Source organism: Dunckerocampus dactyliophorus, chromosome 11 (assembly GCF_027744805.1).
Source record: "Dunckerocampus dactyliophorus isolate RoL2022-P2 chromosome 11, RoL_Ddac_1.1, whole genome shotgun sequence".
NCBI lineage: Eukaryota > Metazoa > Chordata > Actinopteri > Syngnathiformes > Syngnathidae > Dunckerocampus > Dunckerocampus dactyliophorus.
In genome coordinates this window covers 18,077,923-18,094,258 of record NC_072829.1, presented here as the reverse complement: position 1 = coordinate 18,094,258, position 16,336 = coordinate 18,077,923, and the positions used below count along the sequence as shown (strand labels likewise).

Genomic DNA, 16,336 nt, shown 5'->3' with positions numbered 1-16,336 from the left:
GAAATTAGCTTCCTCGTCCCATGGCCAATCAGACACAGCGGAAGAAGTCCCTGAGCCAATCATTGACGGCCAAATTAATTTGCCACTAATCACCCACTCTCAGACAGAACTCACTGGCAGCGCTTCTCTTTGACTATTTGGGAATACAATGCAAGAATGAGGCGGAAGAAAGACGCAGAATCTGACACTGGAACTTTATGACCGGAATAGGTGGATGTATCAATCGGAATAGCAAGTGTATTAGTAATGGAGTGATTGCTAAAACTTTAGGGTCTTCTACCAAATCTAGCATTAATCCCTTGTTTATCGTGGTTAATTGGTTCCAGACCTGACTGTCATAAGTAGGGTTGCTCCGATCAGAGTTTTATGCTGCCGATTCCAATACCAGTCATCCAGGACTGAAATCAGCCAATCCCGATCACATGGATTAATTTTACATTTTTCTATTTTCTAGGGGTGCCGTGTAAAAGGGAAAAGTCAGGACAATTCCAAGGTCCCTTGACTGTCAGGGGGCCCAAAAAATAGGTAATTACGAAAAAAATTAGGTATTAATTAATAGCCTAATGTGATTGTTTTTATGAGACCCAGAATTCCTGGCTGCGCCCCTGCCACTGGCTATATGATATGAAAAAAGGAACCATAAAATCACCTTATAAACATAGTTGACGTACTTTTTCAAGAGAACATATATCACTCGTTAAACTTACAAAGGATGAGACACCCTCTTTAAGGAGACTTTGGATGTGAGTGTACATCGGTGGAGTTCTAGCAATACTTCCAGGTACATGAGAGAGCACTCTGCAAACCTGGTGTCTTCCACCGTTGAGAAAGGCCGATGAATTTTGTTTCCTTCTGACTGTCACGCACATATGGGTGAGTGTTGTCCACATGGCTGCATTAGCTGCTGTTGGACTGATGATCACACCGTGAACCTAGAAAACTCACCATACTAAGTGTTTGTTCTTCAAATGCCATATTAAAAGTTAAGCTTTTTAACGTGCTACCCCCGCAAGATAGTTTTCATGGCATGTCTTGGCAGTTAAGTTCCACACGGCACGCTGCCCAAGACACTGCACTGCACACAGGGATCGCTACAGGCTGCAATACTGCAAGCCACACGTGATCTGCTTTTGTGATCGCGGTTAAAAGACATTTATCGGCATAAGCCGATCCCGTGATTTTTCACAGAAATCGGCCGATACTGATCGGTGGCCTATCAATCGGCGCATCCCTAGTGATAAGTGAATAAAAACTAGGATTCCTTATTTATAAACGGAATAGTTTTGTAGTTAGAGCGTAACATTCTAAATACAGTTTTTAGCATTATTAGAGCCCTCTGGAAATGAAATAACACCCTTATTCAGTCATCCCTTTTTGGCCAAATTAAGCATTTATTTTCAAGCACAAAAATGGCTAAATGACCTAAAATACCAATGCAGTATAAGCCGTTAAGACCACCAACTTGTGAATGCAGTATTCTACATTGGTCACGAGGTGTCAGTAATTGTTTGGTGCCAAGCACCAGCCTTGAACAACCGGCTTTTATTGTAAGTTTAAATTGATCTCACAAAAGGCACAAGAATAATAACATAATAATAATCATAATAATAGCACAGGTTACTGTTGCAGCCATAGCCCACAACAAGCTAAACCTCAATTCTGAATCCCCAACGTCACTTCCGGTCCACCATCGATTCTGCTCCCGTACAAGGTAAACTGTCTTAAATGGCTTATTTTATCTGATTATATCTATGATATTGGTTAATATGAATTTAAAGGTGACTATACGGGTGTTATTTCATGTCTGGATGGCTCTAATAATGTTAAAAAAAAACATATTTAGAAGATCGTAAACAGGTTTTCTATGCCATTTATAAAGAAGGAATCCTCCGGTCGGGTCTAGAACCAATTAACCGCGATAAACGAAGGATTACTGTAGTCCACGTTACACTCCTATTATCCAATATAGTAGACATAACAACAGAAAATAAGCCATTTAACACTAGAACCACTGGACTCAACGTTCCCACCCTAGAAATACCAGAGAGGGCCAAAATGGCCCTGTGCATTTGGATTAACAAGTTGATAGTCCTCACCAGTCAGTTTTCATATGTAAATGCAGTCGTTACCTGTGGAGTGTGGCGGAATGTGGGTCAAACTGAGGGGGAAGGTGAGGCAACTGTGGAATGCTTTCAAAGACTTGTGTTTCAGTTCAAGACAAAGTAAAATTTTCAGAAGAGAAAGCTTTGTTGGAATGTAAAGTATCTTTTTGCATGAGAGTTGGGAGGGTTTGCACATTTTATTAGTGCGTGTTGTTTTACAATTTTACAATTTTACTTTTTCTTAAATAAAATATTTTTGTAAAAGTATTTTTGTAAATTTTTTTTTTACTTTGTTTTGTAAATTTGTCCACACCCAGAATTACACACTTAGTCAAATCAATTGCTATTTCAGATATCATTGAAATTGTAGATTTGATTACTTCTATTTTGAGTAATTTAAAGATTTTAAATTAATAAAATGTGTTATATCAATACTTTGGAAAAATTGCTGCTAATTTGACTGACAATTATATATTAACACAAATAAAGGACAAAATTAGGATTTACAGTGTGTGTGTATGCAAACAATATTTGTTATAACATAGTACTGTATGTACGTATGTGCTGCTTGTAGAAAATATAACACTGAATCAGTATCAAATGTAAAAAACTGAAGTAAGAGGTTGACACATGTTTTTCATTTCTTCGTAAATAAGATTCGTGTGTGTTGCTGTAAATGTGTTTCGGTACTAGGGGAACTGAATGGGGGGGGGCGGACAAGAAGCGACGTCAGGGTTTCAGAGTTGGGTTACGGCTGCAACAGTAGCCCATGTTAGAGATTATTGTTCCTGTTGTGAGATCATTCAAACCACCAGCAAATAATAGGCCCAGTCTTACCAAATATTATAGTAACATTACTGACGCCTAATGACCAATGTAGAATACTACTTACAATACTACATGGTGTCTTTTCAATCTGTCTTCTGAATGCCTTATATTTGTATTGTTGCTAATTTAGCCATTTTTAGGGTTGGAAATGCTTACTTTAGGCAAAAAATATTTATATTTCCTTAAATATTAATATTTTAAGTAATAATAGCCTGTATTCAACAAGTAAGCAGCATATTAGTATATATTTTTAAATCCGTGATAGAGTGAAGTCGCAAAATTTGAATCGCAAAAATTTGAAATTTGAGTGGCGAGGGATTACTATTACTTATTACCATTGTCTCTCACATCCCCTCCACACCAAAGGGTGATTCCTAAATACACTATTTAGGAATCATTGCCTTAAGACCAAGTTCAAAATACACCATAGAGTGCCATTTTCCTAATCAGATTGTCGTCCAACCTTAGAGCCTTAAGTTCTTCACCTTAAATGTAACACAAGAAACTAAATTATCTAAAAATAATATTGTGCAAAAGTCTTGGTCCACCGTGAGCTGTGTCGATAGAAGGAGTTGAGTCATTGTGGCATCAAGGCCACCATCCGCCCCCAATTATAATGGTATCCTCCATGAACTACAAACAAACACAAATACTTTAGTTGACAATGTTTTTTTCACGTTTGTGAATCTGTCTAATTATATAAAGTCCTAGCTTTGCAGCGTTTCTCTGCGAAGGTCAAGTTAATTGTATTTTCTATATAGCGGCAGATAACAGCAGAAGTCATTTAAGAGTGCCTTTCATACAGAAACATTGTTCTTTTTCAAACAAATGAAATAGCCTTATCTTATTCATTATCTTATTTAATTTACATGACAGCCTGTCATTTCTCATGTGTTCTCGGTATCACATGAGAAGCGGATCATATGAATTAAATGTCTTCATTTTGACTTTATCGATTCATTTGTAATCTTTGTATTGCTTTCGATTATGAAAGTTTGTGAAATGTAAATGTAGTGATTGGAGCGTGTAGCATATCCGATGTGGATGATGAGATACAAACTCGGGCTTTTAGTTTGTCTGCAAACGCTGCTCAACTCTTGCGGACCAGTCAAGTTTACAATGGTGCCGGGACCCGTATGAGAGTAAGGTTTAGTGGGGTGAGACTGTAATGGATGCCAGCAGGAATGGCTGTGCAAGTAGAGCTCACTCCTTGACGCCTTCAAAAGTGGCATTCTGCTCGTCGGCTAGTGCTGCTCAGCTTGTGTGGACCCTGGTTTGATCTTCTTGTGTGCGTAGGGGCTGACCAGTCATGTTACAAGTGCATGTGTGCACATGTATATATCGGTGTATCGATTCTCAGCCCAACCCCCCCTTTATTCCACATACACATACACATGTGTCATTAACTTGAAAAGTAATTTAAGAAAAGAATCAACGGTGTCGAGAAACATCTTTTTCTTCTCCTGACTAACATGCCTTTGAATATTCTCATTCATCCAGGTGGTTGATAGGACAGCTCTAACCCAGACTAGAGCTGTCTTTGAGCATGAGCTGACGAAGCCTGTTCGGATGAGAAGAGCAACGTCTTCTAAGACAACCCGCCGAATCCAATTGCTATCGATTCTTTGCCCTGAGAACCCGTAACTAACAAATCACATAAGAATAAGTGCAGAAGTGAAAGAGCAAGTGATATAAGGAGGAAATGAACAGTCTACTCACATTCTTGTTTGAAGGTGAAATATTCTGTCAGATGTCTACATTCATGGTTCCCCCGTAGAAGAAAGAGTGTCTTTGGGTAGAGGATTTTCAGCGACCACAAGTATAACACACACTAAATGTTCACCGGGGAAGAGAAAACATGAAGAATCAAATTAATTGCAGTTTATACCTTTACATACAGCACGTGTGTAGATAGTAAACAGTAAATAGTTTCCCATTCTTTGCACCTTCTTGCTTCTTGTCTTTTCATGCTAAATGAACGCTCCTGTTGATATACAGTATAAGCCGCACCGCACATGTCCATGTCATAAAATGGCATGTTGTGGCGCACGAGTCCGTGAGGACCAAGCAGCTCTATATTTGACAGGAGCCAATCATGAGCTACTGTATGAAAAAACTTACAAGCTTGTCAACCCTTTTGAAATTGCAGTCTGACTCATGGCGTCATCTTACACAGAATACTACATTCATTGCACAGCAATTTAACGTTCAGAAGGCATACCTAAGAAATATACAAACATGTACCAGTACACGTTTAAAAAGAAGTATTTTAAGGTTTTCCCATAATGCATTGCATCTGAGCAAAACATTTAATTGGAGGACAAGAGACATAGAAAATGGATGGATGGTGCTTCAATGCCGTCTATGTCCACCAGAGGGAGCCAGAGGAGCCCAGACAGAGGCTAACATCAATGCAGTGCCCCGGCATGCACCAATGAATGCAATGGTGCATTGGACACAATGCATTGTCGGAAAACTTTAAAATAGTTTTTTTTATTCATTTTAAGCCCTTATTGTTACTTGTTTGTATATTTCTTAGGTATAACTTTTGAGTGTTTAGTTGCTGTGTGATGAGGTTAGTGTTCTTTGTAAGATAACAATAATCCAAGTTCTGAGGTTAATCGGACGCTCTAAATTGTGTGAATTTGAGCGAACGATGTGTCCAGTGATTGACCACGGGTTGTACCCCACCTTTCGCCCAAAGTCAGCTGGGATCCAGCTTCCCCGTGACCCTGAACAGTATAAAATGTAGAAAATGAATGAATAAATGATTCATACATTGTCCTGAGAGTACCTGCTCTACATTTTTTCCATCTGCCCTTGACGCGTGTAACAAAGGTGGACTAAATATTGCTCACTTCTCTTCAAACTCATGTCAGTGACATAACACTCATCTCACCACGGCACACTTCAGCCAGACAATGTCATCACAGTGAAACGTCCAACTGGTTGGTATAATAATCTAAGCAGTACTACTACTTGAGCTTGGTTTGGTTTGGTTTGGTTTAGTTTATTTGAACATGAAGGTTACAATGGAATACATCTCGTGAATCATTTTTTGACAGTTCCACATGTCCAAAAGGAGTAGGAAGAAGCAAAGCTTATTTAATCCTACCCCCCATCCATTCTACATCTAGTACAGTACATGTAGTTCACTTCCTGGATTCCATGTCATGTTTTCAGTGATAGTCAGGATAACACATAATAGATAACGGTGAGATAACCGTCCCCCCAAAAAAAGAGAGAACATTCATAATAATGATAATATGATGACAATACTAAATAAATAAATAAATAAATAAGAACAAAGCTTTTTTTTTTTTTTTTTTTTTTTTTAAACACAACAAAGAAAATTATAAAAAAAAATAAATAAATAAATAGAAATAAATAAATAACAAATAAAATTTAATTAAATAAATAAAAAATAAAATAAAATAAAATAAAATAGAAAATAAAAAAATAAATAAATAAAATAAAATAACAAACCTGACAGAACAATCTGGACTCTTCTGCCTTGTATTTGGCAAACATCAACTGCTTGTATTGTTTTTTGAATTTGCTCATCTCTGTACATTGTTTGAGTTCTTTACTCAATCCGTTCCATAGCTTCTCTCAAAATACATTTGAACCACAGTACTGTATAAAAAAAAATCATGAGCATAATGCCGAAAGTTATGTTATGTTGTGTTTTATTGTCAACTACCTGTGTTAATCAAAAACAAAACAAGCCAACTTGAAATCCAGTAACGGCTTTAGGATGATGGAGTGAGAAATAAATAAGTTAAAGTTTACGCAAGAACACGGTGTGTGCACAATACACCAAACAACAACTGTCTCATGGATACAGGCATGAAAACAATTTAAGGGAAGTCCTCGTGTTCTGATGTTCGGTGGCTACGAAGCATTTCCATAAATTATTCGTAGTGTACAAAAGAAAAAGAGAAGTAGTTAGGTGCTGAGGAAGGTCGCTTTTGTTCGTTTTACTACATAGCATCATCTTTGAATGCGTCTTCTGAATCTTATATTTGTATTTTAGTTCATTTAGCCATGTTTGAAAATGCTTAATTTAGGCCAAAAAAAATTTAACATTTGCTTTAATATGCATTTTAGACTAATAATAGGCCATATTCAACTACAGCATGATTTATTAATTCTTATACAGTATATTTTTAAACTGATAGAGTGAAGCCACAAAATTCAAAGGGCGATGTGGTAAGGAACCGAATATATTTCTCAGACAGTGTCAATCAAAACTGTGCATAATGTCATGTTCCACATGACAGGTGATGTCTTTAGTTTAGTTTAGTGCTATTTTTTCTGTGTTTCCTGTTCTGTGTTTTTATTTTGTTGCCATCGTTTCCTGTTTTGGTTCTGAATGCCATCCCTTGACTACCGTGGAGAGAACTGTCATTCATTTTGTAATTAGTACATTAAAATTAGTTTTCTTGGACTATTGTTACTATTGTCAACAAATAGAAAGCAAAAACATCAACTGATTGCGATGTAATTGAAATGATAATAAAGGTCATTAATGAGATGACAGAACCACTGACATTCATCAGTAATTTATCACTTCAGACGGGGATATTTCCAAATAAAATGTAAATAGCTGAAGTGGTACCAATTCATGGCATTCCATGGCATTCTATGAAATAACTGAGGAAATTACCAACGCTATAGACGGCACAAAGTGTGCAGCCGCATTGTTCATGGATTTAACAATAGCATTTGATACAATTGATGACAATATCTTAATTAACAAACAGTATGGAATCAGAGCATTAGCAAACAGGAAGCAATATGTGAAGCTAGGCGAATATACATCTGCAAGCTTAAATATATCATGTGACGTACTCCAGGGGTCAATACTGGGACCAAAACTGTTCAACCTGTATATAAATGACACCTTTAAAGTTACAAAAGACCTGAAGCTACTGTTCGCAGACGATACTACCGCATTTTGTTCTGGAGAAAGCACACAAGAGATGAAGACTATAGTAAAAAGACGGTTTGATAAAAACAGACTATTCCTGAACCAAAGTAAAAATAAAATTATGTTATTTGGTAACAGCAGAAAAGACACTTATGCGCAAATACAAATTGACGGCGTGGACATTGGCAGTGTGAACGAAAATACATTTCTAGGGTTCATTATAGATCACAAAATGAGCTGGAAATCCCACATTAAAAATGCACAACATAAAGTGGCCAGAAATACCTCAATACTGAACAAAGTAAAATTTGTTCTGGACCAAAAATTGCTCCATACTCTCTATTGTTCTGTAGTCTTACCATATCTAACTTATTGTGTGGAGATATTGGGAAATAACTACAAAAGTACACTCCATTCACTAGCTGTACTACAAAAAAGGTCAGTTAGGATAATCCATAATGCTGGTTATACAGAACATAAAAACCCTTTATTCCTAAAATCACAGTTATTAAAATTAACTGGTAAAAAATCTGGTAAACCTTCAAACAGCTAAAATTATGTATAAAGCAAAACTGCTACCCAAAAACGTAATACAATTCTTCTCAACAAAAGAGGAGAAATACGACCTTAGGGAAAAAAGGAACCTTAAAACACTTATACACGCGAACAACGCTAAAAACCTTCAGCATATCAGTATGTGGAATCAAATTGTGGGACGGATTGAGTGAAGAACTCAAACAATGCACGAAAATTAGCCATTTAAACAAACAGTACACGCAACTGATGCTTACAAAGTACAAGTAAGAAGAGTCCTGAACCACTGTGTACATACAATGCTTACTACTAACTCTTTCTTTGGAGTACTTGAAGTATTATTGTCTGTACTCATCATTGTGTCAACTATTAACCTTTTCATCACTTATTATTACTATCCATCCATCCATCCATTTTTTATGCCGTTATTCTCAAGAGGGTCGCGTGAATTCTGGAGCCTTTCCCAGCTGACTTTGGGTTAATATTATGTATTTATTCTGAATGTTATATCATTTATCTATAGTGATTATAAACCTTGAATCCTATTGTACTACATTGTTTTCCTATGTGTTTCAAAATTGGAAAAGAGTACATTTGGAAGTGAACAAATGCACGTAACACATAAAGGCAGCACAGGATGTGATGAATGAAGTTTCAGGTGAGTGTGTATCCAGAATGTGTTAGAAAATAGATGCACTCTTACCTCAATACTGAAATAGCCCCTGTCCACATAGTCCCCTAGGAAGAGGTAGCGCGTGTTGGCAGGAGAACCTCCCACTTCAAACAACTTCATCAGGTCGAAGAACTGGCCGTGAATGTCTCCACACACTGCGGGAAAGACACACATGCACAACAATGATGCCGGTTCATACTGCACATTTAACTTTGACACAATTCCGGTTCATACCTAGACAAGTGCAAGACAATCCCGATATTTTAGCCAGAGTTGTGCAACGTCAGATTTACCTCATATTGGTGAGGTCGGGATTTGTTCACAAGAAGGAAGAGTTTTCTGAAATGCAGCATTGTTTGCCTCAACTGTATCTCACAACAGTTGAGGTGTCTGCAGGTGGGGATCAATATTTCTCTGCTGGAAGCAGCAGGTTGAAAGGTCTGCACTAAACAGCTTCTATTGGACCATCTCCTCATCTGCCTGTCTGTCTTGTATTGTCCCCAGGGAGCTGTACCCGTGAAAGGCGAGCAATGTTCCTACACTGGAACATCCCACACAGATTCATCTCACCACTTATATTTGCATAAACACACACACACACACACAGTAAGTACTGTCAAAAGGCTGGATGAGTCGGAGTCTGATTGCCTTCTCATCTCAGAAAAATGTTTTCCATTTTGCTCTCCATCGATCTCAATCTATCCCCAGCTACCACCCTGCTATTCCTTGCAGCAGACCATTTCCCTGTCAAGGAAATCCATGCATGTTGTGAAGCGCATAACAGCCAATTGGGTCTCTCAGCAATCCTTCTTATTAAAAGGATGGCTGATACACATTGCAGATGAATAAATCAACAAACGTATTCGTTATACAACATCAAACATACTGTCATTTCAAGAGCAAAAAAAACAGTACCTGTGTTACATACTATCAGTGAGAGTTTTGTATTTTTTGTATACTTTTGTTTCATAAATATTATTCATAATATAGTGTACGGTAGATCCCCCGCGTTTCGCAGGAGTTACGTTGCAAGACGCCTATAAAAATGTCTATTTTTACCCTCTAACACAAACTAACAGGAGGTCATCAAACCAAACGCCTCCCTCACTTACGGCGCAACAAAAAGTAACATGTGAAACACACAATGTAACTGCACCACACGGACGGGTATCAAAATACAAGCTTACAACCAATATAATATGCTCACAAAGTATGCTGGGTAACCTCCTGTTGATTGTGGGTTATAAATTAGTATCAAATAGTATTATTTTGCATGTATATTTGTGGTTAAGCAGTATTCATAAATATTTGTTTTTATGAAATAGGTGCTTTATAAGACCATAATACAAACAGTAATGAGACCTTTTAGACATTTTCACAGCCATCTCTCTATTTGAAACATTTAATTTACGTCTCACAGCGCATGCATTGATGAGTGGCTAGCCCCATGTTTATGTCAGTGACTTTCATTGTTTCTGTTTTCATTGGTTGTGACAGATAGTGTCACATCATATTAAACATTCAAACCTGTCAACACTGACACTGGATGCTGGTGTACAGATACAGGACACAAGAGATAACAATACCATACATTTTAATATTGATTTGACTGTTTTATTAGTGTTCTTCTTTGTCATCTACACATGGCAGCTATAAATTTACAACAATATCCACCTGATTGATCCTTACCTGTGACGGGCGCCTCAATGTCCAACATGGTGCGTTCCTGGCGCAGGATGGCAGCGCCCTCATCAATGATGCGAAGGGCCACTGCTTCCTCCAACCGGCCCTCCTTGGTGAGGTGCGCTTTGAGCAGGTCCACCCTCGGCCGGCCCTCGGCGTCAAACACCTCCTTCATGGTGAGCCGGTGGGCCAGGGGGAAGGGGACCGCTGTGGAGGGGAGATTGAGATTTCAAATTTGATGAAAATGAAAAATGAACACATGTAAAAAATTAGCTAGTTTGCAGAGAGAACGGGGGAAGCAGAACATGATTAATTGATGTTTCCTTCAAATATTATAAGCCCTCTGTGCTCTCTATTATGGAGCTGCAAGCTTTGACTCTGTGTGAGTTATGGAGGCTAAGGCGTGTTGTAATGAAGCAAGGGCTGCCACACTTATCAGGGTTGCCTGCCTCTGTTTTGCAGTAATGTCTCCCCGCCTCTGTTCTGCAGTAATGTCTTTCTTACATAATGAAGGCCCACAGGGCACTGCTGGAGAGGGGGCGGGGGGCTGACTGACGACAGGGGTGATACAGCGAGAGTGCACAGCTGCACGTGAGGAGTCACATACACACAAACAAGACACGTTGGCCACACCACAGACATACACGAGGGCTGCTTCACCAGTACACAACTCAGTGGTAGGAAATAGAGATGTGCAAGTCATGAATGACTCGTTCAAACATTTGTACTGTTTCGGGAGTCACGGGTACTTCTCTACATTCATTCCTTCACTTACTCACCCCTGCTACTGCTAGCTAAAATAAAAAATATACATATATATTTTGTATTGTATTATTTTGTAGAACAAATCTGGTCCATACCTCATATCAACTCTCCTTTCCTCTTCCTGCCCAAGCTGCATCTCAGACCCGACAAAACTAACAAATCACTCGTTCAACTTCACCACCTCCAGGTGCTTGCAAAGACTCGAGATTCACCGACTCAGGGGTTGACAAAGACTTTAGTTTTACTGACTCACAAATGCTCAACAAAAGCTCAAGCTTTGCTGACTGATAGATTCTCGACAAGGACTGGAGTTTCACTGACCCACAGGTTGACGAAGACTTGAGTTGCACTGACTCACGAGTGTATGACTAAGACTCAAGCTTTGCTAAGTGATAGATCAGGGGTCGGGAACCTTTTTGGCAAAGGGAGCCGTGAAGCCACATATTTTAAAATTTATTTCCGTGAGAGCCATGTCATATTTTTTAACACTATAATACAACAAGGGCCGCACGGTGGTCTAGTGGTTAGCACGTTGGCCAACACAGTAACAGCTTGGAGATCGGGAAGACCTGGGTTCGATTCTCCCCTGGGCATTTCTGTGTAGAGTTTGCATGTTCTCCCCGTGTGCGTGTGGGTTTTCTCCGGGTACTCCGGCTTCCTCCCATTGTCCTCCCATTGTCCATAGGTATGAATGTGAGTGTGAATGGTTGTTTGTCTATATGTGCCCTGCGATTGGCTGGCGACCAGTCCAGGGTGTACCCCGCCTGTCGCCCGAAGTCAGCTGGGATAGGCTCCAGCATGCCCCCGCGACCCTAATGAGGAAGAAGCGGTATAGAAAATGGATGGATGGATAATACAACTAAAAGAGTGCATTTTTAAGCAAGACCAACAATTTTAGAAAATAATAAGTCTCTGAATTTAATCTTTGTAATAACATTGTTATACTGAAGCTGTCCAATCATAAATAAAATACTTTACCATTGATGCGACTTATGATGCTGCATGGTTTTGCACCGTACTGCGTAGCTTTCTTTCTTTTCGCCATCTTCTTTGTCAAAAGGGTTTGCTCTGCTGAATTAGCTAGCTGACTATTTCATTAAAGAAGGGTAGTTTACTTTTTAACATCTCAATGATCCTGGTAGGCTACGGCATTATCCAATAATAGTCCAGGTTTGGTGTCTGACCTGGGAAATATCGGGAGGACAGGAGGCATTGGTCTGAATTGTGGTAGAAAATGGATGCATGGATGGATTAAAATGCATTAAAAAGTTTTATATTTTCAACATTGTTTTTAACATTGTGATTTCTGTAGTGTTTTACGTTAAAATGTCAGCCAAAAAAATGTAAATAAATATGATCATGTTAAGAAATGTCTGAGAGCCATAGGTTCCCCACCCCTGTGATAGATGCCCGACAAATATTTGAGTTTCACTGATGCACGAGTGCTCGACAAGTGACGAAGACATGACTTCCTCTGACTCATGAGTGGTCTACAAAGACTCGAGCTTCGCTGACTCACTGATGCTCGACACAGACTTGAGTTTCACTGACGCATGAGTGCTCGACGAAGACTGGAGTTTCACTGACTCACAGGTTGATAAAAACTTGAGTTTCACTGACTCACTGCTGCTCAATGAAGCCTCGAGTTTCACTGACGTATGAGTGCTTGACAAAGACTCGAATTATAGTGACTCACAGGTTGATGAAGATTCACGGGGGCTCGGTGGAGGCTCGAGTTTCACTTACTCACGGGTTGACGGAGATTTACAGGTGCTCGGAGAAGACTTGAGCTTCACTGACTCACGTGTTGACAAAGACTGTAATTTCATTGAGTCATGAGTGCCTGACGAAGATTCAAGTTTCACTGACTCATAGGTGCTCGATGAAGTCTCGGGGGTTGACCGAGACTGGAGTTTCTTGTTCAGGAACTTGTTGCGCACGTGCAACATTCTGCATGTGCTTTGTGATGAGTGACTTAACTGAATCAAGTACCCGATTCACTTCAGTGTGTGACTCATGAGAACTCGAGTCAGCAAAAGGAATCGAGTTTCCCATCACTAGCAGGAAACAGGAGGAGGAGGCGTCGGGTGCATGTGTAAAACATGTATGGCACAGTGTGTGAGAGGCTCACACATATGTCAGATCATAAAAGGTATTGTTCCACACAATCCACTGAGCCTGTTCTAGCCCCATCAGTGCTAACACAGATAATGGCCTAGATCATAAGCTAAAAGTAGGCCTGGCTCGCTCTCTCTCTGCACACACACTCACACACAGACGCTTTCACTCTGCCACTTTGTCTCTATTTTGCACTCCTCTTGCCCTGTCTGTGTTTATCCCTCCCGCTTCTATACTGCCATGTCTCTCCTGCTGACACTGCGAACAAGCCACAGTCTCCTCCGCGAGTCATAATATTTTAATGTGAAATTCACACTTCATTTTAGATAAGAACAAGCTCCACAGCCACGGATCCAGACAACATTGTTTCGTGTATTTAGACTAGACTCGATCAATTACGCTATTAAATGCATTGTTTACTTCTGTATTGGGACACTGACAGTTATCATTTTGCCTCTATATGCCACCACAACATAGCATAGGCTTTCTGATTTGATTTAAGAGGGTTTTTTTTAGGATTTACAGCTGTTTTATGCAGAGTATCAAACTTTCCAGGGCTTTGGGTAATTGACATAGTAATAATTTTTCATAATCGGATGCAACTTTTTCTGGTCTTGTACACTTTTGGAGAATCTGACATGAATGCATGGATGAAAGTTAGACACTCAGCCATAAATAGTTTGCAGTCCTGTGGGAAACACTGAACAGATTTAAACTGTGCCTTTAGTCAATCCAGTAAAAACTCACCAACCTATCTATTCTGGTGGTATGTACATGTACAACGGGGCTCGCCAAAGTGCGGCCCTGGGGCCATTTGCGGCCCATGTCTTGTTTTTTTTACTGGCCTTGCGGTACATAGTAAAAATAAAATTAATACTCAGCAAAAAAGGTAAAAAATAGAGCAAAAAGGCATAACGTAAAGAGAAAAATGCTTACATCCTTCCATTTTTCAGTAAGCGGCCATTGGTTGAAAGAGTTCGGACACTCCTAATATACAAAGTAACAGAAATCAGTTACGCAGTTATGCCGGTGCTGTTCTTCAACTAATATCATTCAAGTTTGGGGGCTCTCCCTCCCAAATATCAGCATAGAAGACTGCGAACACCCTAGACTACTTAATTGCACCCCAGGTCACCTTAAGACTGAATACAACACACCAGAGCATCCTGAGGCATTGCAGGCTTCCAGCAGCTGCCAAACTAGGGAGTCTGCGTTACATCGCTTCACACCAAGCGCCCCTGCATGCCAAAACCAGGTAAGCCTTTTCAGGAATGGACTGATTAATATTTCAAAAGCACCCCTCAATAACTTCTAAATTAGTCATGCATGTGAGTTCACATTTAAAACAAGTAGTGGTTAGTGACTAAACATCATTGTCCAATAACGCACTGTCCTGTGCTACTTGACTGCATCGCACTGTACTGTTCTGTTACGACGAGAGAACACGAGCTAGTACATATACATGAACCCAGCACATGCATGCTCCTGCTTGGAGGCACAACTAAAGGTTCTTGTTTATGTGTGTGTGCGTGTGTGTGTGTGCGTGTGTGTGTGTGTATCGAGAAAGAGAGAGTCATAACTGTAGAGCCAAGTGTGAAAATAGAGCAAGTATGAGATTGTCAAGAGCAGCAGAGAGACAGCTCTGAGAGAGGAACTATACTCGGCAAAACTATACTTGGAACCAATTCAGATCAACCATAAATGTCCTTTTCATGTGGCTGCTGACCTTTACATTGGCATAAAACACACAAGTAACACATGACACTGACTATGCGGGGATTGAAATAGAGGCTTACACAGTAGTACATGCAAAACAATACTATTTTTTCTCATTTATAACCCACAAGGCATGCTGGGAAGCCCACATGCACACTTCCCCACCAGGGCCCGGTTGTTCAAAGCTCGGTTATTTTAACCGCTGGTTAACCAGCGGTTAGAATAACCGAGTTTTGAACAAAATTCTTAACCCGTCGTTAGCTAACCGAGCGTTAAATATGCGTTGTTCAAAACATGGTTAGTCACGTCGTTAGTTAACGGCACCGTCAAAGTTAACCGCGTGTTTGACGTAATTGGTCGGCGCCAATATATCCCATAATTCCTCATTTTGCTGACTTCCCGTTTAGCGAAAGAAATTGATAGCAAAAGGATTTCACAAATAAACAAAAAAGAATTAACAAAAATATTTTTATAAATATATTATTAATTAGAGTACGTAAGCAAGATTTAACGTAAAACGTAAAAATGTTCAAATCGTACTCTGCAACAAATGAAGCCAAATGTTTTACGAATTAAAACCAACGAGACATTTATGAACGACCAAATTAAATAAAAATGTTTTTCGTTAAAAATATTTTGCTCAGCACAAGCTGTTCTAGTTTGGAAAAATACTGAAAGTCGGCTCGCCTTCAAAGTAAGAGTATTAGGGTTCAAACTAATATTGGTGCCATGATGATAGTACATATAATAGCTTTTCATGTATAAACGACACATGAGCAATATTTACGATTGCCCCAAATTGCATAAAAATACAATCTTGTGATGCCGATAAAGCCTCAAATAGCTCTCTGTATAATCTGTGTCCATCAAAATCGTTCTTCTTTTGACCAAGATAGAATTTGCAAGCTTAACAAGGTTCAATAAAATGGTTTATTTTCAAATCTGGGCAGTTAAAGCATGTTTTTCTGTCTTGCAAATATAAAT

General features: G+C 39.2%; 1 protein-coding gene and 1 long non-coding RNA gene across 5 annotated transcripts in view; one reads left to right on the top strand and one right to left on the bottom strand.

The window, feature by feature from the left end:
- The window catches only part of LOC129189669 (uncharacterized), a 66,742-nt gene that overhangs the window by 32,153 nt on the left and 18,253 nt on the right, over positions 1-16,336 (top strand). The window lies entirely within an intron of this gene.
- Positions 1-16,336, bottom strand: part of LOC129189667 (protein phosphatase 3 catalytic subunit alpha-like) — a 48,761-nt gene that overhangs the window by 22,591 nt on the left and 9,834 nt on the right. For all 3 annotated transcript variants that reach the window (XM_054791586.1, XM_054791584.1, XM_054791585.1), the window contains exons 2-4: positions 10,760-10,960; positions 9,101-9,225; positions 4,650-4,761 (exon numbers count right to left, since the gene is read on the bottom strand). In XM_054791586.1, the coding sequence (XP_054647561.1) occupies positions 4,650-4,761; positions 9,101-9,225; positions 10,760-10,960 (438 nt within the window). The remainder of the gene's footprint in view (positions 1-4,649; positions 4,762-9,100; positions 9,226-10,759; positions 10,961-16,336) is intronic.